Source organism: Perognathus longimembris, chromosome 23 (genome assembly GCF_023159225.1).
Source record: "Perognathus longimembris pacificus isolate PPM17 chromosome 23, ASM2315922v1, whole genome shotgun sequence".
In the NCBI taxonomy this organism is placed as follows: Eukaryota; Metazoa; Chordata; class Mammalia; order Rodentia; family Heteromyidae; genus Perognathus; species Perognathus longimembris.
This window is the reverse complement of record NC_063183.1, coordinates 15,381,600-15,409,533: the sequence shown is the minus strand read 5'-3', so window position 1 is coordinate 15,409,533 and position 27,934 is coordinate 15,381,600. Positions and strand designations below refer to the sequence as shown.

The 27,934-nt window shown below is 48.8% G+C and overlaps 1 protein-coding gene across 5 annotated transcripts; it reads right to left on the bottom strand.

The window, feature by feature from the left end:
• Positions 1-220: 220 nt before the first annotated feature.
• On the bottom strand, positions 221-27,934 carry Nlrc3 (NLR family CARD domain containing 3). 5 transcript variants are annotated; one of them, XM_048332696.1, is made up of 19 exons: positions 27,675-27,934; positions 24,362-24,436; positions 23,706-23,831; positions 21,461-23,496; positions 20,519-20,605; positions 18,698-18,781; positions 18,144-18,227; positions 16,575-16,658; positions 15,227-15,310; positions 14,083-14,166; positions 13,460-13,612; positions 12,711-12,794; positions 12,105-12,188; positions 11,622-11,705; positions 2,968-3,051; positions 2,522-2,605; positions 1,840-1,923; positions 1,369-1,452; positions 221-1,081 (listed from the first exon to the last, which is right to left on the bottom strand). In XM_048332696.1, the coding sequence occupies exons 4-19, from the start codon at positions 23,470-23,472 to the stop codon at positions 991-993; spliced, it is 3,351 nt and encodes a 1,116-aa protein (XP_048188653.1). In that variant the 5' UTR covers positions 23,473-23,496; positions 23,706-23,831; positions 24,362-24,436; positions 27,675-27,934; the 3' UTR covers positions 221-990. The 5 variants fall into 5 exon arrangements, with proteins under 5 accessions (XP_048188653.1, XP_048188652.1, XP_048188655.1 ...); XM_048332695.1 differs by having other exon boundaries at positions 221-1,058; XM_048332698.1 differs by having other exon boundaries at positions 13,460-13,543.

Here is a 27,934-nt window from a genome sequence, read left to right as displayed (position 1 = left end):
GGACAGGAGAGTTTTCAGTCTATGCCTCATAAGTATTGTATCATTGGGCCAGTACATCATGAACAGGTGGTGTTCGTTTGTCCAGTGATTTGTGAGGAGATAAGAACCTCATGAACTTTCCTGCCTGGACTGGCTTTGAACAACGATCCTCAGATCTCAGCTTCCTGTGGCTAGGATTACAAGTGTGGACCACCAGCACCCAGCTAAAGATATATTTTGAAGAACACTGATATCTCCCCAAATTTCTAAGTAGTCTTTATAAGCTTGTAATTGATGAATGTTGTGATGTTGCTTGGATTTCTCCTTTTTAACTCAGCAAAGAAAATTTACCACAGAAAAACTCAGCTTGCTTCTCTCACTATAGGGAAGCTATAGATTTGGGAAGCCTAATACAGGATAACATTATTAGAACAACAGCATTTATTCTATGATAACAAGCATGCCAGTATACAAATAACATTGTGGCAGACATTGTATCTGAGATATCTACAATGGATAAGGAGAGGCAAGCCCTTGGAAATCTTGTTCCTCTCCAGAATCTTAGAATTAACCCTACATTAATCTTCACAAATGTCCTGGAATTTCATGTGTCTATAGACACTAGGCCCTAAAGATAGCAACTCATTTCAGAACTTTTTTTGCATGAATAAAAAAGGGAAGAAATAGTAATTGTTTTTAAGTCAGGACACATGAAGCCCTCAGATATAAATAAGCTGGAACATCTTCTGGTATTACTGAGCTTTTAAGCTTAGTCTGAGTCTCGTGGTAGCAGCCTCTTTACTTCTCTGTGCCATAGCAGTGTCTGTCCATCTACCCTGTCTGGACTGGCCCTGGGCAGGAGAGGTGCCTGTGACCTCCTTTGGTAGTGCCTTGCCTTTCTCTGGGCAGAACTGCTCTTGTGCTGGGGCAGCGGCATCCTTAAAGCATGAGGTGGTGCCTAGTGATTGGAGATTCCCCTTTCTGCTTGGTCCACAAAGGAGCTAACTTTCCTCACATTTCCACAATGCATGTGGGTGTGTTTGTCTTGATAGCATCTGAGATCATCCTGGCACCAGATTCTGCAATGAGATTTTCCTGCAGACTAGAACAGAAGAATTAGAGCAGGGCTCGACACCAACAGGTTCTCTTTAGTAGAACAATCATCACTATAGCAGTGCAGGACTTTGTGGAGCCTTTGTGCTTCCACAATTGCACCCATGGTTAAGGCTCTCACACACAGGACCCTCCTGAGACTAAGTTCCCCTGGAGAGCTACTGGGGAGCCTGCATGGCAGCCCATGCCCAGAACTGGGCTAGGGGCTAACTTGGGAGCAGTCTGAAAGGTGAGTAAAAGTGGCCCAGAAGGGCAGATGCCTCCAAGTCTACTCACTTGATTTGCTGCAGCCCATGGTTCTCAGCCAGCGCAGTGGCCACACATAGCACTCCATCCATCCCTAAGTAGTTCTCCTGGAGACTAGGCAGAGAGGAGATGGAGATGCTGTGGGGAGCTCTCAGGACAGAAGAAATGTCCGAAGAGCCAACACTGCCTTGGCTTTGTGGGGGACATGGAGCGGTGAGTAGTTCTGGGGTTGGTTTCCCATAGGCACCATGGCAACTACTAGGTGGCATTTGACCCCGGAGGTGGGTATTTCTAACTAGCCGTAAATGCAAAGTTTAAGGGTCTTGTATGTGACCTAGAATGAACAACTAACTACAGTGAACATGAACTGTCAGAAAAGCTCTGATACATTTACATCCAGAGGAAGCTATGTGAGGTAATCAAGAATATTTTAGACCAAGAGACGATCCAGCACAAAAATTGGCTGCTCTGAGACCCGTGTGGGTCTCCACGGCCACTTACTTGAGTCTTTGGAGACTGGAGTTCATCTTCAGAGCATTTGCCAGAGCCTTGGCTCCTGCTGCCTCGATGGCATTTCCTCGTAAGCTGTCAGGGAAGCACGGGGATGGGCTAAGTGGTGGTGAGTGCCCCTCCATGTAGATGTGGTATTCTTGGACTTCCTCAGCTTTAGGAAATGAGGGTGATTCTCTCCCTACATCTGCAGTAGAACAGAACTAGGCTCTAAGGAGAGGGGACACAAAAGGAAGGGGTGCCTCAATGGAGCCCTTGTCCCCCTTTTCAATCCCAAAGATGGAAAAAATGGGCTGAGATAGGAGAGAGAACTCTCCTGCCAGCACCTGCCCAGTGTGCTAGCATTGTGGGAGTCCCTGAGCCTGAGAGCCTCGTAGGGCTTGAGCCTTCTCACAAACCCAGGTCCACAGCTGCTGGCTACCCCAGTACCTAAGGGACCTAAAGGGGTCCTGGAGACAAGTGCACCCAAGGCCAGGACAACTCAAGACAAACCATACAGGAAAAGGCACTAATGTGAACATTAACTGGGGCATGCTTGACCAGAAATGACGATCATGAAAATGACCTGTGAATTTATATGTAAACAGACATGTCTAGTCCATATGTATTCCTCTTGAATCTGTAGCTCTATTTCTATGGACAAAAGCTTGTGAGTGGAGACAGGAATACTCACTCAAGTATCTCCAACGTCCTGTTCACAGCCAGGGCCTCCGCCAGGGCCTGGGCCCCTGGGGTGCCAATGGAGGCCACCTGGAGGCTGTAAAAGGAGGCTCAGTCACTGCATGTGGGAGAGGTCCCTTCCCCTCATGCCTCTACTCGGGGCCCAGACTCCCTCCATACTCTCCACCTCTGGCCAGGGCTGAAGACACAGAAACTTTTGGAAAGTTGAGTCTCCTGTACTCATGACAAATGTGTAGATGTTAGCAGACAGGAAGTAGAGTCTCCTAGGAGGGCAGGGATGAACACTCACTGAACCCCCTAATTTTTACATCCTAGAAGTTTGGTTTACTAATTGCTGATACTGGGAAAGTGAAGCACACCTTCCTTGACTGGTAAACAAAGATGGTGTATGGCATCAGAATGGTGGGGGTTGGGCTCCCCAGCACATTGCAGACTTACTAGAGAGCAGTGAGGGCTGTGTTCACCTTGAGTGCGCTGGCCACTGCAGATGCGCCTTCATCCCCAATGTCATTCTCCTGTAAGCTGAATGCAGAGTCACCCCTGAGTGCACAGGGGACACAGGCCAGCACTCTGGGAGGACCTGCTGGGCTTGGGCCTTCCAGGCTTAATTTAGACTACACACCAGATATATCCCTAGTATCCTTGGGGTGACTGCCCTACTATGCAGCCATTGTGGCCAGTGTCCTCATAATTAACATGCACAAGAGGCTGGGGTCTTCATGATTCTGAATGAACTATCAGGTAAGCAGGAAAAGGAATATGTGGAAATTACTGTCAACTAAGATTTGGAACCATGTGGACCAAGACATAGAACGGCAGCGACGAGAAGTTCGGGTCCACACCGCGTTCGGATAGACGGCGGCTGGGGAACCCAGCACGGCAGAAGGAGGGAACCGGGGAAGCCACCACGACACTTCGCCACCCCCTGAAGGACCAACGACTGCGCAGGACACACACACAATCCAGGATCAGTGAGTCCCCCATTACCCCCTCACTCAACAGGAGACCAGCTATCAGAGACCCAAGCCCTACAAAGAAGCTAGATCTCCCTCCCCCTCCCCACCTCGAGGGAACAAAGAACCCCTAAATCAGGCGGGAAGCTCCCATCAGGCGCTGGGAAGTCAGTTTAGCAGGGGAAGGGCGGAGCAGCCCCAAGGCCACACAGGATCCAGATCTGGCCGAATTGGCCCTGCCCCCTTCCCAACAGGGGCTGGGGGACGGCCGGCAGTGCAAGCCCCACCTGAGGCGCCTGGACCTTGTGGACTCTTACAACTAAAATCACAGGCGCTGGTGGGCAATACCAGCACAGCAGGGACACCTGGGCCTGATCACGTCCCCCCCTTGCAGCGGAGGCAAGGTCTGAGAGTGCTAACCCACTCCCGGACAGTCGATCCCACTGAGCCTCACACATACCACCCCCGCCCAACGGACTCGCGGGAGGGCGCAAACACAACCCAACAACCCGGGGCTCGCTCTGGGAGGGGTACTCTGCTAAAGTGGACGGGGCCACAGCGCCAGCGCCTGTTGTAGCAGGCGCACAGCGCACAGGTGGGCGGGGCCCCCAGCGACAGCACCCGCTCTGGTAGGTGTACCCCGCACTGGTGGGCGGGGCCACAGCGGCAGCACCTGCTCCGGTAGATGCGCCTACACAGGAGGGAGGGCAGAGCTACAAACCAAACCTGAGAAGCTATCCACAGATCTCCAGATGCGCAAATCACAAAGAAACATGACACAGTTCATCAAAGAGCAAGCCAACTCACCAGCTCCAAAAAGCAGCACAACTGAAGAGGAGATGGAGATTAAAAAAGCAAATGAGGCCATGTTAACAGGAATGATGGAAAGCGTCAGAAATGAAATCAGAAAACAATTCCAGGAGTTTAGAGCGGAAATCTTGGAGGATACCCAGGAAGCCAAGAAAGAAATGGAAGCAAAGATGGATACAATGCAAGCCTTCTTTAAAGAAATGGAAGCAAAAATGGATACAATGCAAGCCTCCTTTAAAGAAAACCTTAACATCCTGAGAATTGAAATGCATGAAAAAATAGATTTAAAATACAACTCTTTAAAGGAAGAAATTTCCACGATCAGAGCTGATCTGACAACCATAAATAGCTTTCTGACATCCATAAACTCCGCAATTGAAACCATAACACAAAGAGTGGACCATATGGAATCCAGAATCTCTCGCCTGGACGATGAAGCAGCCGACAACAACCAGAAAATGACCACACTCCAAGAAATGGTGAAGCTTCAGGGCAGACTAATCCAGGAACTAATGGACAAAGACAAGAGATATAATCTGCGCATAATTGGAATAGAAGAAGGAGCCGAATACCAGAGCAGAGGGCTTAAACATGTTCTCAATAAAGTTATTGCAGAAAACTTCCCCAATCTCCCATCCAGGTAACCGAAGCCTATAGGATACCTGGCAGGCCAGACCCCAGAAAAGCCACCCCAAGGCACATAATATTCAAGACTTCAGACCTCAAGATTAAAGAGCAAATTCTGAATTCAGCCAAAGCGAAGAAAGAAGTTTTCTACAATGGGAAGAGGATTCGAATAACAGCTGACTTATCCACACAAACTTACCAAGCACAAAGTGAGTGGAAGAACACCATCCAAGTACTTCAGGCTAACAATATGCAACCTTGGATCAAATATCCAGCGAAATTGGAGTTCACATTCGAAGGGAAAACCAGATCTTTCCACACCAAAGAGGAGCTAAAGGAGTATGTGAATAAAAAACCAGCCCTACAGCGAATTCTAAGAGGGGAGCCCCACCCAACAGATATCGTACAAGACACACAGACAGAATCAGAAAGAAACTACAATAGCCAAAGTCCAACAGAAAGAACAGCTCACTAAAGACAAGAGAAAAAAACAAAAGAGGAAAAAAACAGCCCAACAAGAAAATGGAAGGAGAAAAAACACCCTTATCCTTGATCTCTTTAAATATAAATGGTTTAAACTCTCCGATAAAGAGGAGCAGACTGGCAGAATGGATTCGCAAACAAAAAGTTGACATCTGCTGTCTACAAGAGACCCACCTTACAGCAAGGGACAAAAACAGGCTCCGAATGAAAGGATGGAGCAAGATCTACCAAGCAAATGCACCTACCAAAATGGCAGGTATAGCCATCCTGATCTCAGACAAGCTGGACTTTTCATTAAAATCAACTCAAAAAGACAAAGAAGGACACTACATATTAATACAAGGAAAAATCCAGAATCAAGACATCACGGTGATAAATGTATACTCACCGAACAAAAGAGGCCCTACATATGTCAAGCAAATTCTCACAGAATTACAGAACAAGATAAACACAAACACAATCATAGTGGGTGACCTTAATACCCCACTCTCTCCAAGAAACAGATCCAACACCCAAAGGATTAGCAAGGGAGCTGAGGACCTAAGTAACACCATTACCCAAATGGATCTGACAGACCTATACAGAATCTTTCACCCTACAGAGACCCAATACACCTTCTTTTCAGCAGCCCATGGACCATATTCCAAAATAGACCATGTCATAGCCCACACAAAGAACCTCAGCAAATACAAAAGTATTGATGTCATCCCATGTATTATATCTGATCACAGTGGATGAAAGGTAACCCTCAACAATTTGATACCACAGAGGCTATACACACTCTTGGAGGCTAAACCCCACACTGCTATCCAACACTTGGGCCACAGACCAAATTAAAGATGAAATCAACGAATTCATAAGCCACAATGACAATGAAAACACATCACAAAGAAACCTATGGGACACAGCTAAGGCAGTACTGAGGGGCAAGATCATTGCCCTCAGCACTTACATTAAAAGAATGGAAGCAGAGCAGGTAAATAACTTCACAATGAAACTAAAACAACTGGAGAAACAAGAAATGACAGAATCTAAAACGACTAGGAGGGGAGAGATCACAAAGATTAAAGAAGAGATAAATCTGATTGAAAATAGAAAGACCATTCAACAAATAAATAAGACTAAAAGCTGGTTCTTTGAGAAAATAAACAAAATTGACAGACCCCTTGCAAGACTTACAAAAAAAAAGAAGAGAAGAGACTCATATACGTAAAATCAAGGACTCCACCGGAAAAATTACAACAAGTACACACGATATTCAAACAATCATAAGGAGCTATTTCCAAAACCTCTACTCAGCAAAAAACAATAATTTTACAGAAATGGATCAATTCTTAGAGAAGTGCAAACTGCCCAAACTGAACCAAGAAGAAATAAATCAACTAAATAAACCAATAACTTACAGCGAGATACAGGAGGTAATCAAGAAACTCCCAACAAAGAAAAGCCCAAGCCCAGATGGATTCACCAACGAACTCTACAAAACCTTTAGTGATGAGCTACCAATACTCCTCAAACTCTTCCGCGAAATAGAAACAGAGGGAGAAATTCCAAACTCATTCTACGAAGCTAATATCATACTCATTCTCAAACCAGGCAAAGACCCAACAAAAAAAGAGAACTACAGACCAATATCACTAATGAACACAGATGCAAAGCTCCTCAATAAAATATTAGCTAACAGGATCCAGAAACTGATCAAGAAAGTCATACATCATGACCAAGTAGGCTTCATCCCACAGTCACAAGGATGGTTCAACATCTGTAAATCAATCAACATAATTCACCACATAAACAGATCTAAAATTAAGAATTACATTGTTATCTCAGTCGATGCCCAAAAAGCCTTTGACAAAATACAACATCCATACCTATTAAAAGCTTTGGAGAGAACAGGAATAGATGGAACATTCCTCAAAACAATAAAAGCCATATACAACAGACCAACTGCTAATATCATATTAAATGGAGAGAAACTTAAATCATTGCCCCTAAACTCAGGAACAAGACAAGGATGCCCACTCTCCCCACTTCTTTTCAACATAGTGCTGGAATCCCTAGCCATAGCAATAAGGCAAGAGGAGGACATCAAAGGGATCCACATCGGCAAGGAAGAAATCAAGTTATCCCTATTCGCAGATGACATGATCTTATATCTGAAGGACCCAAAAAACTCAGTACCCAAACTCCTACACCTAATAAACCAATTTGGCAAAGTAGCAGGATACAAAATCAATCCACAAAAGTCAGCAGCTTTTCTGTACACCAGCAATATACAAACAGAAAAGGAAATTATGGAAACAATTCCATTTACAATAGCCAAAAAAAGAATAAAGTACCTAGGGATCAACTTAACCAAGGACGTGATGGACCTATTTAATGAAAACTATAAAAATCTAATAAGGGAAATCAAAGAAGACACAAGGAGATGGAAAGACCTCCCATGCTCATGGGTAGGCAGATGCAATACCTATCAAAATCCCAGCCACATTCTTCACTGAAATAGAGAAACCAATCCATAAATTCATATGGAACAGCAAAAAACCTAGAATAGCCAAAGCAAATCTAGGCAAAAAAAGCAGTGCAGGAGGTATCACAATACCAGACTTCAAGCTCTACTACAAGGCCATCATAACAAAAACAGCATGGTATTGGTATAAAAACAGATCGGAAGACCAGTGGATTAGAATTGAAGACCCAGAAATAAAACCGCACTCTTACAGCCAACTGATATTCGACAAAGGAGCTAAAGACATACAATGGAATAAACATAGCCTCTTCAACTACTGGTGCTGGGAGAACTGGGCAGCCATATGCAGAAAACTCAAAGTAGACCCAAGCCTATCACCATGCACCAAGATCAATTCAAAATGGATCAAGGACCTCAATATCAGACCTGAATCCTTGAAACTACTGAAGGACAGAGTAGGAAAGACGCTAGAACTTATAGGCACAGGAAGGAACTTCCTGAATATAGTCCCAGGGGCACAACAAATAGGGGAAACAAATGGGACTACTACAAATTAAAAAGTTTCTGCACAGCTAAGAACATCCCACCAAAATAGAAAGACAGCCAACGATATGGGAAAGGATATTTAACAGCACAGCAACAGACAAAGGCCTGATATCTGTCATCTACAGAGAACTCAAAAAACTAAGCCCCTCCAAGCCCAATAAACCTATTAGGAAATGAGCAAAGGAGCTAAAGAGAGACTTCACAAGAGAAGATATAAAAATGGCAAAGAAACACATGAGGAAATGCTCAACATCCCTGGTAGTAAAGGAAATGCAAATAAAAACAACCCTGAGATACCACCTCACCCCAGTTAGAATGGCCTATACTCTGAACTCAGGCAACAACAAATGCTGGAGGGGGTGTGAGGAAAGAGGAACCCTTCTCCATTGTTGGTGGGAGTGCAAATTAGTACAACCACTCTGGAGAACAGTATGGAGGTTTCTCAAAAAGCTCAATATAGACCTACCCTATGCCCCAGCCATACCACTCCTAGACATTTATCCTAAACAGCAAACCCCAAGATATCAAAAAGACATTTGTACTTCCATGTTTATTGTGGCACAATTCACAATAGCCAAAATATGGAAACAACCCAGATGCCCCTCCACAGACGAATGGATCAAAAAAATATGGTACTTATACACAATGGAATACTACATAGCGATTAGGAATGGTGAAATATTGTTATTCACAGGAAAATGGTCAGAACTCGAACAAATAATGTTGAGAGAGACAAGCCTAGAACACAGAAAACAAAGGGGCATGATCTCCCTAATATATGACTGTTAACAAAGGGAGATGGAGAGACAGTAGAGACCAAGTCTGTGAAATCAAAAACTGCTTGTCAAATAGTATTCCCCACAGGATTGGGGCAGCGACCCAACAGTATGTAACTAAAACCAAACAATTACTCAACATATAAAGGTCAAAAATTGACCTCTCAGGGGAATACAATAGCTCAAAAGCTAGGTATGTACGTTCATATAAGACTACTGTCGACATGTGGTCTAATATCGACATTACATTTAAAGCCCTAGGCGAACTTTCTTGGGCGTGGCCACGTGGCTACTGTATATGTTCTTGATACATTGTATATTGTATATCTGTCTACCTGACCTAGAGAAGAGATAGAAAAACAGGACGTAAGATATCACAAGAAATGTACACACTGCCCTACTATAACTGTACCCTTTTTGCACAACACCTTGTCAAAAATTTGTGTTCAACTAATAAACAAATAAATTAAAAAAAAAGATTTGGAACCAAAAAGTATAACTTGAAGTTCTCAAGTCATGGCATATTCTTGCTTGTCAGCATCCTATATCATCCCCCCACTTTATATTTTTTAATTAAATTTTATTGACAAGGTGTTGTGCGAAGGGGGTATAGTTACATAATAAGGCAGGGAATACATTTCTTGTGGTATCTTACACCCTCATTTTTCTTTCCCTTCCCTAGATCAGGTAGGCATATATACAATATACAATGTACCAAAATCATATACAGTAACCATGTAGCCCCCCACTTTCTAGTTGGAGGAAAATACAGACTCTGGAGCAGTAAATGACCAGGTTTAGGTCAAATAGACCTGATGTGTTTGGAGAGCAGTTCACAATCATTAGCAAACACACGTGTGGCCAGTGTGCTAGGTGTACAGGCATGGGCCCAGCCCACCCTCCTGGAACTCAGGTGTGAAGACACAGTTAAATGAGCAGTTATGAATGCCAGGGGCAAGGCTGCAAAGAAAACCACCAGGGTCTCTACCCCAGTGTGGTGTCCATAAGAAACAGGTCTAAGCTAATGTCCAAAGAAGACAGGAACAGCTGGCATGTCAGAGGAGCTCAGGGAAACTGAGCTGAACTCCCAGGGTGGTGAGAAGTGAGGTTTGGGAGTGGAAGCAGACTTTCAGGGGCCTGGAAGCCATGCTTGGAGTCTTATACTTTGCTTCACAGGTGCAGGTGGCCATTTAAGGATCTTGCCCAGGAAGGGGCCAGGTGGACATTTTGAAAAGAGCTTTGGCCAGCAGTGTTCAGGAATGGCCTGGATGTGGAGGCTTCCCAGTGATTCAGGTGAGTGGTGTCCATCAAGACAGACAAGTGGGAGGGAGAACTGAGCTTGAAGTGAAGGTGGGTGCAAAGGTGGGCTTCTAGCTGGTGTGATTGTTGAGTTCTGGGAGCCATACAGGGAACCAAGCAGCAGGCTTTCTGGAGAGAAGGTGGTCACCCAAAATGTCTGTGGGACTCTAGGGAGTATGCAGAGTGGGGGTGGCTTCATGCTCTGTAGCTCAGAAGAGAGCTGAGATATCAATTGGAGCACTAGGACAGGCAAGCTCCAAGAAAAGGATGACTGTGCAAAGAAAGAGGGCCTGGACCAGAACACATCACATCTAAGAGTGGAACAGGAGGAATAAATAAGGAGAAGCAGCCAGAGAGGAAGTAGGCAGACAAAGGTCCTGGGAGCTGCCAGAAGAAATGGTTAAAAAGAAGCAGATGAATCTCAAGAAGTTAGGTATCAGGTTACAGGGGGAGGTGGGGGAGGGCAGCAATTCCACTTCCTGCCCTGTATCCACAGAGACCCAGAGACATGAAGTCTGCATCCTCCCAGAAAGCATCCTTGCAGCATTATTCATAATGGCCACAACGTGGAAGCAACGAACTGGAAAAGATACATAAAATGTGTATCCATACAATGGTATAGGATTCAGACATAAAAAGGAATGCACTGTTGACACATGCTACAACATAGATGAACCAAGTGCAAGAGGTGCAGTTCAGTCATATAATGTGTTGCTTGGCTGCTCAAGGTCCTGGGTTCAGTGCTTAGCTCACACATTTGTGAGATGAGATTTATTACACCTAATTGTGAGGTGAGATTTATGTGATACTGTGGAAAAGAAAATTGTTTAGGGATGAAGTGTTTTAAAATTGTGCCAATGACTACATGACTCCTGATGTGAAATAAGTAGATTTTTGTGGTATCTGGGCTGTGTCTCAGTAAAGCTGTCTAAAGAGCAGATGAGACTGGGGGCATGGCTCAAGTGGCAGAGCTTCTGCCTGGTTAAAAAAAAAAAAGCAGATGAGGACTGATAGAAGCTTGCTTATAGCAGAGGCTGTGTACGGAGGACTTTCAGCCAGGCCTTATACCCGGGGAGCTGTGAGTGTTTCCCCCTCCCACCCCTTTCAGCCCCCGCAGAACACACTTACTCTAAGCTTCTCAGGCTTCTGTTGAGCTGGAGTGCTTGTCCCAGTGCCCTGGCTGCACCGGCCTGGATGAAGTTCCACTGCAGACTGTGCACACACACATGTTACACACAGCCCAAGGGAGAGCCACACACAGCGGCTAGTGTGGCAGGGTGAGGCCTGTCAGGACTCCTTCACTTCCCCTGGGTCCCCTGAAGATTCAGTGTGTACTCTCTGTCACAGGGACGAGCTCATATGCTCTTCCAATAGCCCCTGCATGAAGCCTGGGTCACCTGGGGACACAGCTGTGGCACTGAGCCTCCTCACATGGGTCTGCCTGAGGATCAGCGTCAGGCACTGGAGCCTTCTGGAGTTGAGGAACCTGAGCTAGGCCCCTGGGACCTTGGAGGGGGTTGTCCCAGAGTCAGGTTTTGAAGGCCCATGGTTTGGAGGTGGGCCTGCAGCTCTGCGGGAGAGAGTGGAGTGGGGCAGAGGCAGTGAACTTACTGGAGGGATGTGAGGGCATGGTTTTCTCCCACTGCCACTGCAATGGCCTGGGCGCCTTCATCATGGAGGAGATTGGCTGTCAGGCTGAGAGGTAGAGAGGAGGAGCAAGTGAGTGGGAACTACCATGAAGCCCCTCTCCTTGGTCACTGAGGAATCCCAGCTGCTCCCCATCCTGTGCCGAGGTTAGCATCTGGCTCACGTCTGTGGAGAGGTCTTGTGTGCCAGGCACATGCTCTGGAGTGTTAGACCAGATCCTGACAACCACCCCAGGTTGTCCAGGCTCAGCTCAGTGGGTATGGTAATGGGTCACACAGCCAGGGCTCAGTGGAGCTGTCAAGGAGACTCACGGATGGCCTGGCCCCAGCCTATCAAGGTCCTCACCTACGTACTTTATACTACATGGGGGGAGGCTTGTGTCAGAGCTGCCACCAGCCACCGGGACTCAGACAACCCTTCTCCCACCTGGCCCCTCTCCAGTCTTGTGAAATGTGAGTGTCTGGCCTTCATCAGCCCAGAGCCCCACTAGTGAGATGGCCATGGGCATAAGTGACCCTGAGAAGCCCAGTTTCTCACCCGGCACCCCCCCCAACCTCCTGCCCTGCATACTCTAGGTGCTGCAGGGTGCTGTTCACACAGAGTGCACGAGCCAGGGTCTGGGCTCCCTCCGAGCTGATGGAGTTTTCTCGCAAGCTGAGGAAAGAGAAAAAACCTGAGCTGCCGATTGGGCAGATACCTGGTTGGAAATAACACATGGTACCAAGGCCTTTTCTTTTATTTGGGGGAGAGGGGTCAGTGGTGGGGCTTGAACTCAGGGTAGGCACTGTCTCTGAGCTTTTTCACTCAAGGCTAGTGCTCTACCACTTTGAGCCATATTACCACTAACCAGTTTTCTGATGGTTCATTAGAGATAAGAGTCTCATAGGGACTTTTCTGCCTGGGCTGGCTTCAAACTGCAATCTTCAGATCTCAGCCTCCTGAGTAGATAGGATTTCAGACACAAGCTACCAGTGCCCAGCTAGTCTTTTTTTTTTTTTTTTTTTTGTCAGTTATGTAGCTTGAACTTGGGGCCTGGGAAATGTCCCTGAGCAATTTTTACTCAAGGCTCTACCACTTTGAACCACAGAACCACTTCCTAGGTTTTTTCTAAAGCCCCAAAATCTTCAGATGAAGGGAAGAATACTGTCCTCTCCAAGAGAGCAGGGAGGAGACAGAGTTTCCAGCTCCGGAACTAATCTTTCTCTGATTACAAATTTTCCCCATCACAGGCTTTCTGGCTTTAGACTTTCCTTCCAAGTCCCAAAGTCATAGTGTCTGGCCAAAGGGATGGCCTAGTGGGGAGGAAAGCCAGGACTTACTTGAGGCTGAGTAGAGTCCAGTTGGTGCAGAGGGCCCCCATCAGTGCTGCCACTCCAGTGTCACTGATGGAATTACTCTGCAGGCTGCAGACAGAAGACAGGGCACCCTTGGTGTGGCTGGCCCAGGGCCCGGAGGGAGCCACCTGGCACAGCCTGGGATCATAGGCACTGGGTTCAACAGGGGACTAAGACTGTTCTCATCCTCCTTTCTTCTTCCATTGCCTCGCCTTCTATCTCTGGCCAGGTTGAGGCAGGAAGGCATAGCAGAAGCTCCAGGTCTACACCCTTGCTACCTGGATGGCTCCAAACATCCTCAGAGGCAAGCATTTTGGCTCTCCAATCCAGAGAGAATAGTGTCCCCATCCCCACCACGGCTTCTCTTCAGCTACCTGTGCTCAAGATGACTCAGGACCTGTCATCCAGAAAATTCTAGACACAACTACAAGAGAAATGGAGCTGGTGGGTATGGTGGGACATGAAGCAGATGGTGAGGCAGAGACGGGCTTGTGTTGACTCAGTTTTGGTAGGGAAATGGTGCTGAATGACAGCCCTCCTCAGGGCTCCCAGCCACATGGAGAGCCCGGGAGTAATGGTCACCCCTGAAGGGTGGACAGCAGACTCACTCCAAGCTCTGCAGGACCTGGTTCATCTTTAGAGCCTCAGCCAGGGCTTTTCCACCTTCATCACCAATGCTGTTACTGGAGAGCCTGTAAGAGACATGCTGGTGAGCCATCTTCTAGAGTCTCCAGGCAGAGCCTGGGGATCAGAGCTCACGGGAGGCTATTTCTGTTCCAAGGGTTCTCAGTGCAGTTTGTTCTGCCTGATTCTTGTTGATCTGTAATCTCTACAAATGACTTCCTGCTACCTGAAAGAGAGTAGGGTTTCAAGATCTGCTGGGCTCAGGTCGCCTCCCCTGGCGTGGGGATTCAGGCTTTGCTATCCTCTAACAGCTCCCTTTCTCACCCTCTCCCCTGGTCACCCGACCCGCAGGTAAGGCCAGAGTGGAGTGGGGGGCTCAGGAAAGACCTCAGGTGCACACGGCCGTCCGAGATCACTTTACCTCCCTCCTTACCCATGAAGAAAGCCAGGCGTACGTGGATCTCGGAGACGCTTCAAGAGCAAATCTAATTTAATAAGGGAGGGGCTAGTAGCTGATATAGTAGAAGGTGACGAGAGAAGGGGTCATCGACCAGAGAGCTAGCGATAGGCTGGGAGCTTGTCATAGGACCCCCTCATGAGCTAATGTCACCTGGATAGCACCACCCCGGGGGCAAAAGCCCACAAGACTGGGGGGCATATGGGCTGGCGAGAAAGTTTGGGGGCTGGTTGCAAAGCCAGTTCTTCTGGTTCCGGACCCAGAGAATTGTGGCCTGCTTCCGCATTCCCCCAAGGCTGGAGGAAGGGCGGCATCTCGGGCTCGCTCTCCATTGACCTTCCCCCTCAAGGCCAAGGCTGAACCCCAACAAAGATCCTTCTTGCCTCTCAGGCAGGGACAGGGTCAGGGTTAAACCAAAGTTGGGTGAACATAAGGAGGTCAGGGCTTATCTGGTCCTGAGAGTCTGGGTTTCCATTTTCCTTGTCTAGGAAGATTCCTGTCCATTCATAACCCACCTGCCCATCCAGCTATCTACTCATCATCCCTCCCTCCCTCCCTCCCTCCCTCCCTCCCTTCCTTCCTTTGTCTCTCCCTCCATCTATCTATTCAGTTACGGATATTTAAGATGAGTGGTGCTGAAAAAGCCAATTTGACCCTTCAACATGTCTTACATGAGCTCCTTTAGACTCTTGTTCTGCTTCAAGGCATCTGCCATCCGCTGAGCTCCCATGAGCCCAATGGTGTTGTTCTGTAGACTGTGACAGATGAGAGGGGCCCATCAGCAAAGCTGGCCACAGCCATTCCCAGGCAAAGGACTGCCTGGGCTTAGGGTAGGAGATGGGGTAGGGTGTCCTCCATTTATTACTATAGTAGGGAGGTGTCCCACAAAGAGTTGAGCATAAGGATCAAGGGCAGCTGGGGCTGATAGAAGGGGCTGGTAGTACCCAGGAACCTAATGGGTTGGGGCTTTCATGCACAAGTCTGCTGGTAGCTCTCCCAACAGTCTACCTTCCATCCCAACCAGCCAGCAGTCTGCCTCCCACCTTGAGAACCTCTCTGGAAAGAGGGATAGGACTGACAGGGAGAAATCTCTCCTATATGATGTTAAATAACAACCTTTAAAAAGTATAATCTTGGACTAGGAATGTGGCTTAGTGGTAGAGTGCTTGCCTAGCGTGCATGAATCCCTGGGTTCTGTGCCTCAATACTGCCGGAAGTAGTGTTGTAGCTCAAGTGGTAGAGTTTCTTGAGCAAAAAGAGCTCAGGGCCAGTGTTCATGCCCTGAGTTCAAGCCCCAGGACTGGCAAAAAAGTATACTCTTCCTAGAAGAAAACAGATATCTCCTTTTTCTTAGACTATTTCCTTGAGGAAAGTTGAGTTGCAAATCCTTTTCCATTCCCTTTGAGATATATTGAGTCTCTTCAAAAGTGCCATTGGCCTCCTGCTCCTTTCCAAGCCTGACATCTTTCTAAGGGTCTTGGGGTCTTCCTGTCTCCCTGCCAGTACAGGAATTAGCCTGGGGATCTGGCTCTTAAGTTGTGAAGTACCTTCTTGTCACAAAAGAACCTTCTTGTCACAAAAGAGAAGTTTTATTAAAGTTTTTCTTTGGAAGAAGAAAGCAGTTAGGGCACACAGGTGGCCACCCAGTTATTTGGTGCATTGAAGATAAGCAATTGTTCTGTCAGGTCCTTTCACTTCAGGAAAGGATGAGAGTTCTTTCTGTCCTTGCAACCTCATTGGTGAGTTGTCTATGATGCTCACTGAAAGCTGGCTCAGGCTTATTCAGTAATAAAATTACTATGTTTATTCCTAGCCACTGGATTGCAGGCGGTTTTATTTTCAATAAATTCCTCTCACCTATTTTCAGTTAAAAAAGTGGGTGCGTCTTTTTCAGAAGCCATCCAGGTGGGTCCAAAAGATTCAGGATCAAGCACTCCCATTCTTTCTTTTAGGAAACCGGCAGAGGCCAAACACAAGGGAGGGCAGAAAAGAGAAGCAAAAGGAAGCAAGTTCACTCACTGTAGCACAGAGAGGGTCTGGTTGGAGGCCAGGGCCTCAGCCATGCACTTGGCACCATCATCCCTGATCCTGTTGCCCTGGAGGCTGTGGATGCAAGAGGGGATGTGTCAGTCATGGTGCAGAAGAGAATTCCCAACGATGGCATGAATGCCACCACAATGGGACACCTCCATGGTGCAAGGTGCTGCAGGGGCCTGTGGGGAGAACCATTTGACCTGCTGAGAAGAGACTGTGCCAGTAGTGTGCCCTTCTTACTGCCAACCACATGGGGAGAACAGTCGGCCCTTCACACACTGAGCCTCTATGCGCTTGCCTGTTAGCTGGGAACAAGGTATCATGCTGTATGGGTCCAACAATAATGAGGTCATCAGTAGACCTCTCTTCAGCTAAGAGCCACAGCACCCAAGTACTGGTGAAGATGTAGAGATATTGGAACCCTCACCCTGCTAGTGGGAATGGAAATAGCCCAACATCTTTTTTTTTTTTTTTTTGGCCAGTCCTGGGCCTTGGACTCAGGGCCTGAGCACTGTCCCTGGCTTCTTCCCGCTCAAGGCTAGCACTCTGCCACTTGAGCCACAGCGCCGCTTCTGGCCGTTTTCTGTATATGTGGTGCTGGGGAACCGAACCTAGGGCCTCGTGTATCCGAGGCAGGCACTCTTGCCACTAGGCTATATCCCGAGCCCCCCAACATCTTTGGAAGATAGTTTGTCAGTTCCTCAGCAGGTCAAAGTTGTGACCCAGTAATTCCATTCCTTGGTCTATACCCAAAAGAATCGAAAACAAGCACTTGAATACTCATACACAAATAAAGCAGCATTATTCATAATAGAAAGTGAAGAGAGACCAAATGTCCACCAATGGATGGACAGATAAGCAAGCTGTACTCCATCTATACAAGAAATGCCATCCAGTCATTGAATGGAATGAGACACGGATAAGGTGCTACAACATGGACAGACCTTGGGAACATGGCGAGAAGTAAGGAAGAGTGACACAAAGGGTTTTCCTTGGAAAATTCCCTTTGTATGAAATGTCTACAAATTGATCAGGAAGCAGACGGGTAGTCGGGGCTGGGGAGGACAATGGAAAGTGACTGCTGGTGGGTACAAGGTCTCAGGGTGTGAAGATGGAGCTGGAGATGATGGTTGCACAACATTGTGAATGGACTCAATGCCAGTTTACTTCAAAAGGTAAAAGTTTATATTGCATGAATTTTACCTCAAGAACAAATAAATAGAAGCAAAGCAAGAACACAGAAGCAGTACCTGCTCAACTAAGGATTGGATGCAGCCCCAGGCTCCACAAAGATGGCAAACCATACCAGACATTGACATGGAGGTGGGCTTCTCAGTGTCTTGGAAAACACCATGACTTTGGGGATTCATATAGGAACAAAGAGGAAGGGCTGGAACTTGAAACTTGCATAGTATATGACCTCCTGGGTCCCCAGTGAGGTGGGGTATCTGGTATCCCAGGCCCCACATTTTGAATCACCTCCCATTCCACAGGTGGCTCTAGAGGCAACAGTTTTCTGGGCCCTTTTCTGGAGCAGGGAGCAGGGAACACTACCTCAGAGAGGCTAGGGTGCGGTTAATCCTCAGAGCGTCCGCCAGGGCCTTGGCCCCCTGGGGTCCGATGGTGTTGCTGCGTAGGCTGGTAGAAACAAGTAAGAAAAATGACCTTCATGTAGGACAGGAGGGAAGAGACTGAAAGCACCTGAAATCACTATGACCCTTGAAGAGATACATCAGAGCTTAAGAATTTATGTTTAGATTCTTACGTAGGTAAGCAAGGAAGGAGTGTCCACGCCACCCCATGTAATGGGGAATAGAGAACAGACCCTGATAGTCCATTGGGCTTGAAGAGCAGGGAGACGAGAATGGTGATTGTAGGTTGAAGGTTGAGAGTTGTATATTTCATCCTGCCAGTCACCGAGAAAGTCAGGTAGTATGCAGAAGCTAGGAACTTGGAACTACTTTTACACAGAAGAGGGTAGCATGCCCAGAGCCTACCATGGACTGACTGTGGGGAGCCAGGGAACAATGGTAAAGCCACAGGTCATTTCTACGGGAGAGAAGATGGCTCAGAATTCCTCATTCCTATGAATTCTGGTGTCTACTTACTCTAGAGCAATCAGGCTTCTGTTGACCAGCAGAGATTTGGCCAGAGCTTTGGCTCCTTTGTTACTGATCTGGTTCTCAGCCAGGCTGCTCAACAAAAAAGAGAGGAGTTGTCATTTGGGTGTCTAAGGAAGCCCATGGTCTCCCAGCATTGTTGGGGCCTAGACACGGGGAGACAAAACGACCCCTAGAGCAGAAAGCTATGTACAGAGAAGCCCCTGAGGCTGAGCAGGCCAACAGAACCTCACCCTGGGAAAGGGCCAGGGGGAGAAGTTTGTCAGAATAGCTTATAACAGCTTCATAAATGCTCAGCAAAGAGTTTGAGCGATCGAGTCTACCATATAGGCAATCATATAGTCTGTCATAGGGACGCCAGCCAGTGGAGTGGTGACAAAGTGGCTCTCAAGATAAAAAGAAACTGAGGAAAAAAGAAATAGATATGTGGCATTTTGCCAATTTCCAACGAATACCTTGCATTTGCAGAATTCCTGAAAATCCAGCAGTCAGTTCTCATGAGCTGAGATAAGCGAGTCCCAAGTACACATTTGATCCTGGCCTTTCTTTTTTGTTTATTTGTTTTGTTTTTGTTGCCAGTCCTTGTGCATGGACTCAGGACCTGAGCACTGTCCCTGGCTTCTTTTTGCTCAAGGCTAGCATTCTACCTCTTGAGCCACAGTGCCACTTCTGGCCTTTTCTATATATGTGGTGCTGAGCAGTTGAACCCAGGGCTTCATATATACGAGGCGAGCACTTTACCACTAGGCCATATTCCCAGCCCTGATCCTGGTCTTTCTCTAGTGCAAACCTAGAAATGGTGGAATTAATGCCAAGCTAACTAAATTTTGAAATATGCACATCTATAGGTGCCTTGTTCAAGAAGTGACTCTAGCAACATGCTGGTGGATCCATTTGTTGTTGCTTTCTTTATCATTCATCTTGAGGAGAGGAGGAATAATGGTAGAGGGGTAATTTTGATAAAATGTATTTTATACATAAATGGATTTGTTAACACACCCCCTTGCACAACTAATTGCTATCAATCTTTTTTAAAAAAGACCATTCATCCTGGCTACCTGCTAAGTATTCTCATGTTTCAGACAAACTTTGTTGCCCAGGGACTTATATAATTTTTTTGTTTTGTTTTGTTTTGCCAGTCCTGGGGCTTGAACTCAGGGCCTGAGCACTGTCCCTGGCTTCTTTTTGTTCAAGGCTAGCACTCTGCCACTTGAGCCACAGCGCCACTTCTGGCCTTTTCTATGCATGTGGTGCTGAGGAATCAAACCTAGGGCTTCGTGTATACAAGGCAAGCACTCTTGCCACTAGGCCATATTCCCAGCCCCCTTATATAATGTTTTACAAGTACTGTTATGTCAGCAGCTATGGTATGTGTTCTGAAGAATGATTTGGACATTGCATAGGAAGATGGCATCGAGGGTCAACCTTAAGGGGTGGGGAGAACATGTGGCCATAGAAGAAATGTTTTCTTTGTTCAAAATAATTTCTGAACACTATCATGACTGTTTTTCATGAGCTAAAAATCACCAAAAATCTCCATGTGCCTTGGCAGCATGTACAGTGCTTATAGATACCCTCCTGTGCGTGCCACAGTGTCTGAGCCTCACCAAGCTGTTTCTCTGCTCTTACAGGTGACATACCTAAGCCCTTGGCACATTTTCAGAGTGCAGAAATTAGCAAACTGTCTCCCGAGCTACAGACTATAGAGATACCTCTCCCCCAGAATACCACTGGCTGATGAGCAGAGAGGATGATGGGAAAGGAAGTCTGGACCCCGTGACACAGGTGGGTCTCCTGGGTTAGCATTACCTGATCTTCTGAATGTGACAGTCCTTCCCACTGAGCACGCTGCTCAGCAACTCCATCGTGGGGTCCTGGAACTGGTTATTGTCCAGCCTGGCCAGGAAAAGCAATGATGGTGAAAGCTCCTACCAGCCAAAGCCAGGGTGGGGACCCTTCTTCTCCTCTGATCTATGCCTAGCACCCCTACAGGGTACATGTGAGCAGTGGGCTTCCTCCTGGGGGGGGGTGTCTTCTAATGGCCACTGTAGCAACCCTGAACACTGCTCACCTCTATGGGTCCCCATTTGCTAGCTCTGCTTGTAAAGTACTGAATGACCCTCATTCCTACATATTTCCTCCCTACTTTCTAAGGTCTGGAGCACTAGACAGAGGGTGGGCTGACAGTCTAGTGTGTAGGTGATGCTTCTGTCAGCAATTGCATGGCTCCCAGGGCCTCATGGGGTTGGATTGTGCCTTCAAAAAGGGTAGATTGAAATGCTAACCCCTAGTTCCTCAGGGATGTGGCATTATCCAGAGACAACCAGCAGCACCATATTCATGGTTCAGCGAACATCACAGTGAAGTACAGAAGGCCTCTAACCCAGTATGGTGGTGTCCTGGGGAAGCCAGGCCACAAGAGGCTGGAGATACACTGCCATGTGACAGTGGAGGCCAGTGCTGGTGGGAGATGGTTACGAACCAAAGGCACCAGATCGCCAGGATTGCCTGGTGCAGCTCTAGAGAGGCAGGAAGTGTCCTCCTCCAAGGCCCTTCAGATGACAGTGTAGCTCTGTAATGTCTTCACTTCTGCTTTGTGGCCCTCAGAACTCTGAGAAAATGAAGTGCTGTGGTGTCAGCAGACAGCTGTGAGAACTCTGTGAGAACTAGGCAGCAGTGCAGTAGGTGGGGCAAGGAACAGTTCTAGGTCCTTCTGTGCTCTTCCCCCATCCCTGCACCCTGTGTCCTCACCTGAGGGCCTGGCAGTAGAGAAGCTGGGGCAGGAGACTCTGCAAAACTCCCTGACCGAGGTACAGGTTCATCTCTCGGGAACAGGTGTCTGACACTTGCAAGAGGTAGGCCAAGGCAGCCTGGTGCGAGGGTCCTGTCAGCTTGGCCAGCGCCCCGCTCTGCATGGCCTCCTCCACAGTGCGAGCCAGCTCTGTGTGCCGTAGCTCATGCAGGCAGTGCAGGATATTGACTGAACGAGCACAGACTGCAGTGTTGGGGCGCAGGCACCCCTTTAGGAGCTCAGCCACTTGGATTTGGTAGGCCTGGTGCTCGCCTTGGACCAGCAGGGAGCTAGCCAGCAGGGCATTGACCCGTGGAGACAAGAGGCCTGCGAGGAAGCGCAGGAAAACGTCTAGCCTTCCATCCTCAGCCTGCATAGCCCGCTGGGCTGCACTCCTGAAATGTGCCAGGAAACCCAGCCTGGGCCAGGACATGCCACTCTCGGTGAAGAGATCAAAGATGGCTCTCCTGGACGCACTGTAGTAATATATAGCTGCCACAAACTCCTGTAGGGACAGGTGGCTGAAGCAGTAGGCCACCGAGGAGGCTAGCGTCTCTTCCCGCTGCAGGAAGCAGCTGCACAGGCTGCCCTGCAGCAGGGCGAGGTCCACACCAAATGCCTTCATGTCTTGCTCATAAAACACGTATTTCTTCTTGAGCAGCCCATGGAAGGCCAGCCGACCCAATGTCCCTACCACCTTGCGAGTGCTGGGGGCTACCTGCTCAATCCGTGGGCTCACCATGCCCTTTTCCTGGCCCTCCCTGCTGAGAGCCATTCTGAAGTACCAAGAGTAGAGTTCACATAGGGTCTGTGGGGGCCCCAGCTCTGTGTCATGGAGTGCCAGTCTACTGCTGTACAGGTGACCCAGTGCCACCCCAGTGAGCTTGCAAAATGCTGGGATGGTACACATCACGTACAAGGCCTTGTCCATCTGCACCTGGCTCAGGACCTGGCCGAGGAGGGCCTGGTCCTCGGGGAAGGCCTGTTCCAGACACGCCTGGATTTCTTCCCCAGTGAAGCCCCGGATCTCTGTCATTCTGTCTACAAGGCCTCCTGGGATCTGGCCTGCCGCACTGGGGCGGGAGGTGATCCACACGGAAACATCTGGAAAAAGGTTGCCTCGGATGATGTTGGTAATCAGGTGGTCCACCTGGACATCTTTTTTTGGGTCTGTGCAGGCCACGGTGTTGGAGAAGTCCAGTGGCGTCTTACACTCATCTAAGCCATCCAGGACCAAGAGGACCCTGGCGGTGGCCGTCACTGCCAAGCCAGCATTTGGGAAGATGGAGCAGAGGAGTCTGTCTGCAGACAGCTTCTCGTGGATGTTGAGGTCCCGGAAGGTCAGGGGCAACACCAGCGAGAAGTCCTTGCCCACCTGTCCTCGTGCCCAGAGATGGACAAAATGCCTTACCAGGGTGGTCTTGCCCATGCCAGCCACCCCGACCGTGATGGAGATACGGGGTGGGATAGACACTTGGGACAGAGGCAGGAACAGCCTGTCGAGGGTGATGGTCCTGGCTGGGCGCCAGCCCCCACGCATGGCTTCCACCTGGGTGAAGTCGTGCTCCTGTAGCTGTAGGTCTGTCAGGCCGTCCACCAGCAGGAGGCTAGTCAGCCGCTCTGCAGAGCCTCCCAGCTCCAGACTGCTTCCTGCCCTGCTCAGCAGAGCCTCCCGGTGCCTCTGTATTCCAGAGTCTACAAGCCAACAGGCCAGAGAGCAGGGCCGGTAAGGGCCGAGAGCAAGGGGAGGTGGCCCTTGTGAGCCCCTCCCCTGGCCTCCGAGGTGGGTCTTACCTTTGTTGTGGGATGCTTGTGGTGAGTCTCGTGTCCTGTCAGGGGCTGATAGATTCTGACCAAGCTGACTCCCTTTCCCAGCCAGCAGGTCTACAAGGGCCTTGACCTGCTCAGCCGGGGAGCTGGCATCGTGGATCTGGTTGGCCTCCCCACCCGGCCGCATCTCCTGCTTCCTCATGGAGTCTTGGATTATGAGCAGGAACTGCGAAGACAGGCCCCAAACCTGCTGTGCCTCTGTGCAGCAGCCTGACAGGTGGGTGAGCCCCAGGAGCAGGCCAGGAACCACCTTCTCTCCCAAGCCATGAACCACCAGCTTTCCTCTTAGATGGTGCTCAAAGAGCTTTTTAGTCCTAGACAGAGAATTATCACATGGATGCAGGGACCAAGACCCTGGGGTTCCCTGCCACTTACCAGCTGGGTGGCCCTGGGTGGGGTGTGTCACCACTCTGCACCTTGGTGTCCTCATTTGTGATGTGGAAATGGTGGTAAGGGTGTGGGTAGTTTTTCTCAAAAGGAGGGAGGAATGAAATTGCCAGTCTGGAAGGAAATATAATGCATGATTCTCCAGGTGAAGTTGGCGATAAGGAGATCACGCACGGCACTGTGATGGAGCAGATGTGCTGTGTGGGAGTCCAGCACACAGAACGTCAGTGGCAAGCGGGAGCCCTGGCGTAGCCCGGGTTTGGGGTGGTGGCGTGGCGTCTGTGGAGGGGGCACAGGTGTACGGGAACTGTACTTCATTGTCGATTTTGTTGTTGTTGTTTTTCTGTAAAGCTAAATCTCTAGAATGTGAAGAATTTAGTTAGGAAAGGTGAGGAGGGAGCAGGCAGGGAGGGAGGGAGCCACTGCCCTCAGTTTCCCCAGGCTCTACTGGAAGCCAACAGCAAATGGCCTGCAGGGAGCCCTGCATGCTATATGCTGATGCGGAGACATGGAGAGGCAAAGCTGTGCCCCCCCACCCCAGTCCTGGTGCCTCCTCAATAAGGGAAGCCACCCTGTCTCCAGCTCCCGGTAGCCCAGGCAGAGTGTGCAGACACTGAGCCTCTGCACCTTCTATCCCTCCTCACCGGGCACGGGGGTCACAACAGTTCCTCCAGCAAGCCCCAGAGACTCAGGGGTTGGTCAGCCACCTGTCCATGGTTCTAGGAAAGAGAACACAAGGTCGTGTGGCCCACTGCACTGGTGGCTACCCTGTGTTTAAAAATGACTCAGATGGGGCTGGGGATATAGCCTAGTGGCAAGAGTGCCTGCCTTGGATACACGAGGCCCTAGGTTCGATTCCCCATCACCACATATACAGAAAACGGCCAGAAGCGGCGCTGTGGCTCAAGTGGCAGAGTGCTAGCCTTGAGCGGGAAGAAGCCAGGGACAGTGCTTAGGCCCTGAGTCCAAGGCCCAGGACTGGCCAAAAAAAAAAAAAAAAGACTCAGATGAGCCAGCCACCATTGGCTCACACTGGGCCAGGGATTGAACCCAAGGCCTCGCACTTGCTTGGCAGACACAACTTAATGTCACCACACTCCCTGGCTTTGGGTTGTATTAGGGATCCCTGTCATTTTAAAATGGTGTGAAAATGTCAGAAGAACATCTAGTTAGAAGTAACTAGCACTCCCCAGCCATAGTGCTCATTAGCCAGTGCTGGTGTCAGAGGTGGCCTGTGGCCACGCAAGCTGGGATAGCCTGGGATCACTAGAAACGGGCCCCAACAATGCTGTTCTCACTATATTTCTGCAAAATCCTCCTGGCTGTTCTTACTCTTTTATTCTTCTAAGCACCAACTCTGCCTTTCCCTGGCCGGCAAGTCCACAAGCAATATGCATGCATACATAGTCTCTGGGATGGGACCCAGCGCCCTTGCTCCTGAATCCCACCAGAAATGAGCACATATTCCTGCCGAGGCACTCATACCAGAACACTCTGTCTGTATGAGTTGGACTATTTTAGGGACTTCCCAGGCTGAATGTTAGGGTTTTTATGTTTTGGTGTCTGCTTTCACTCAGTGTAATGTCTTCGGGGCCATCCATGTCAGCACTTCATTCTTCTTTTACAACTGAACAGTATTCCGTTGTGCATATAGACACATTCACTTACATGCAGTGAGTGAGGGATACTTGAGTGGTTTCTACCTTTTGCCTCTGGTGAACGGTGCTGCTGAGAACGTGGTTATATAGTTAACTATCTCTTAGAAACCCTGTTCTTCATTTTCTCATAGTGGGATTGTTGCATCCTATGATCATTTTATGTTGCCCGGCTTTTTGTTGTCTTTGTTGTTTTTTTTTCCCTTCCGGAAACAGGGTTCTGCTATACAGCCTAAGCTAGCATTGAACTCATATCTTGCTGCCTCAGAACACTCTCAAGTGCTAGGATTACAGGCAGATGACACCATACTTTTAAAAAAATCCATGGTTAGGGGCTGGGATAACAGGAGGATGGACAGGTGGACATGGTCATGGGTTGGGGCAGGATCTGCCTTGTGCCTGGTAACAGGGCACTTAGCCCCACTAGACCCCCATGGAGGAGGTCAGTACTCCCTCCTAACCAATCATACATCTTTCTTCCCTACCCTTCTTAGACTGAGGCTTTCCAAATTTAGCAACTTAAAATACAAGGACACAGGGGCTGGGGATATGGCCTAGTGGCAAGAGAGCTTGCCTCGTATACATGAGGCCCTGGGTTCAATTCCCCAGCACCACATATACAGAAAACGGCCAGAAGTGGCGCTGTGGCTCAAGTGGCAGAGTGCTAGCCTTGAGCAAAAGGAAGCCAGGGACAGTGCTCAGGCCCTGAGTCCAAGGCCCAGGACTGGCCAAAAAAAAAAAAAACAAACAAAATACAAGGACACAAACCAGGCACCAGTGGCTCACACCTGTAATCCTAGCTTCTCAGGAGACTGAGATCTGAGGATCATGGTTCAAAGCCATCCCTGGCAGAAAAGTCTCTGTAAGACTCTTTATCTCCAGTTAACCACTCAAAAATCAGAAGTGGTACTGAGGCTCAAGTGGTAGAACGCTGGCCTTGAACACAAAGAGCCTCAGGGACAGCACCTAGGCCCTGAGTTCAAGCCCCACAACTGACAAAAATAAGTTAATAAAAAATACAAGTATCCTTGTGAAATTTTACTTTCAGACAATTTTTTTTTTGCCAGTCCTGGGCTTGGACTCAGGGCCTGAGCACTGTCCCTGGCTTCTTTTGCTCAAGGCTACATTCTGCCACTTGGGCCACAGTGCCATTTCTAGCCGTTTTCTATATATGTGGTGCTGAGGAATCAAACCCAGGGCTTCATGTATACGAGGCAAGCATTCTTGCTACTAGGCCATATTCCCAGCCCAAACAACAATTTTTTTTTTTAGTATAAATAGATCCCTTGAATATTTGATATATACACAGCTCCACTTCTGCCTTTTTGTTGATTTTTCAAGATACGAGTCTCATAGGTTTTTCTGCCTAGGCTGACTGACCCACAATCCCAGGTCTCAGCCTCCTGAGTAGCTAGGATTACTGTGTAGGTCACTAGCAGCCAGCTTTGGCCACAGCTCCTTAGGTTCTCCTCTCTTCTGATTCCTTGCCTTTGCTGCCTCCCTGGGTCTGGGAATTCAGTATGCAGCCATCTTGAAGCGGTCCCTATGCTGTGGCCACTGAGCCCACTAAGGAAGTAACACTTGTCCTTGAGGCATATCTGACCACACTGACCTGAATGCTGGTGAGAACCAGGCCCAACCCGGGGGGCCCAGCCTGCATCCCAGGCTCAGAGAAGATTGTACCTCCAAGAACAGAACCTGGAGGAGCTCTGAGGCCCAGAAGCCTAGCCCCCCAGCATGGCACTATAGACAATAACCTTATGGCCACCACACACGGGCCCTGGTGGCACTTGTTCCCACAAGGCCTCTTGTGGTCTCAGGATGAGGAGCCTTATTCCCCTCAAGGGTGTAGCAGGGAGCCCTCAGGGGCCATCCAGTAATACCAGGTAACCTAGGACGGAGCTGTAAGCTGGACCTTGACACATACACCCTTTACCTTTGAGGCAGGGGCTGTTACCTCCACTTACAGGTGGGGAGCCATGCAAAACAGTAGCTTAACTGCTTGGGGTCCCACAGCCAGGTGTGGGGACAGAGATGGTGCCTGGTCTGCCTGGTTCTGCCTTTCCCACCATGTCACTGGTACCTGGGAGCTGGGCTTTCTCCCCTGGGGTCTGTCCTGGGACACATGTTAGTCCATTCTGTGAGCCCTGATAGCTCCAGCTGCTCTCAGCACCCAAAGGAAAGCTTCCTCTAGTTTCCCTCCCTGCCCAGAGTAGCTCAGGTCATAAAATTCAGCATCCTTCAAGCCAGCTGTCCCTTCTCCCTTCCCTGTTCCCACTAAGGTGGCTTGGGCTCTGCTTACCTCTGTGGCCTTGTTGCTGTTGCAAGGACGCCAAGACTGGGGGGCCAGGGGACTCATGTGCTCGTTCCTGGGCCTGGCCCTGCTCCAGCACACGGGGACCCTGAGGCTCTGGGATCTTCCCAGGGCTGAGAAGCCTGGTCTGAAGGGATCAAGGTGACTTACCACACTGACCACTCTTGGGCCAGGGGGTGACAGACTGACCACCTCCTACCATCCTCATTGCGCCCTGGCTGTCACTGCAGCTCTGGCTCCTCACCTCT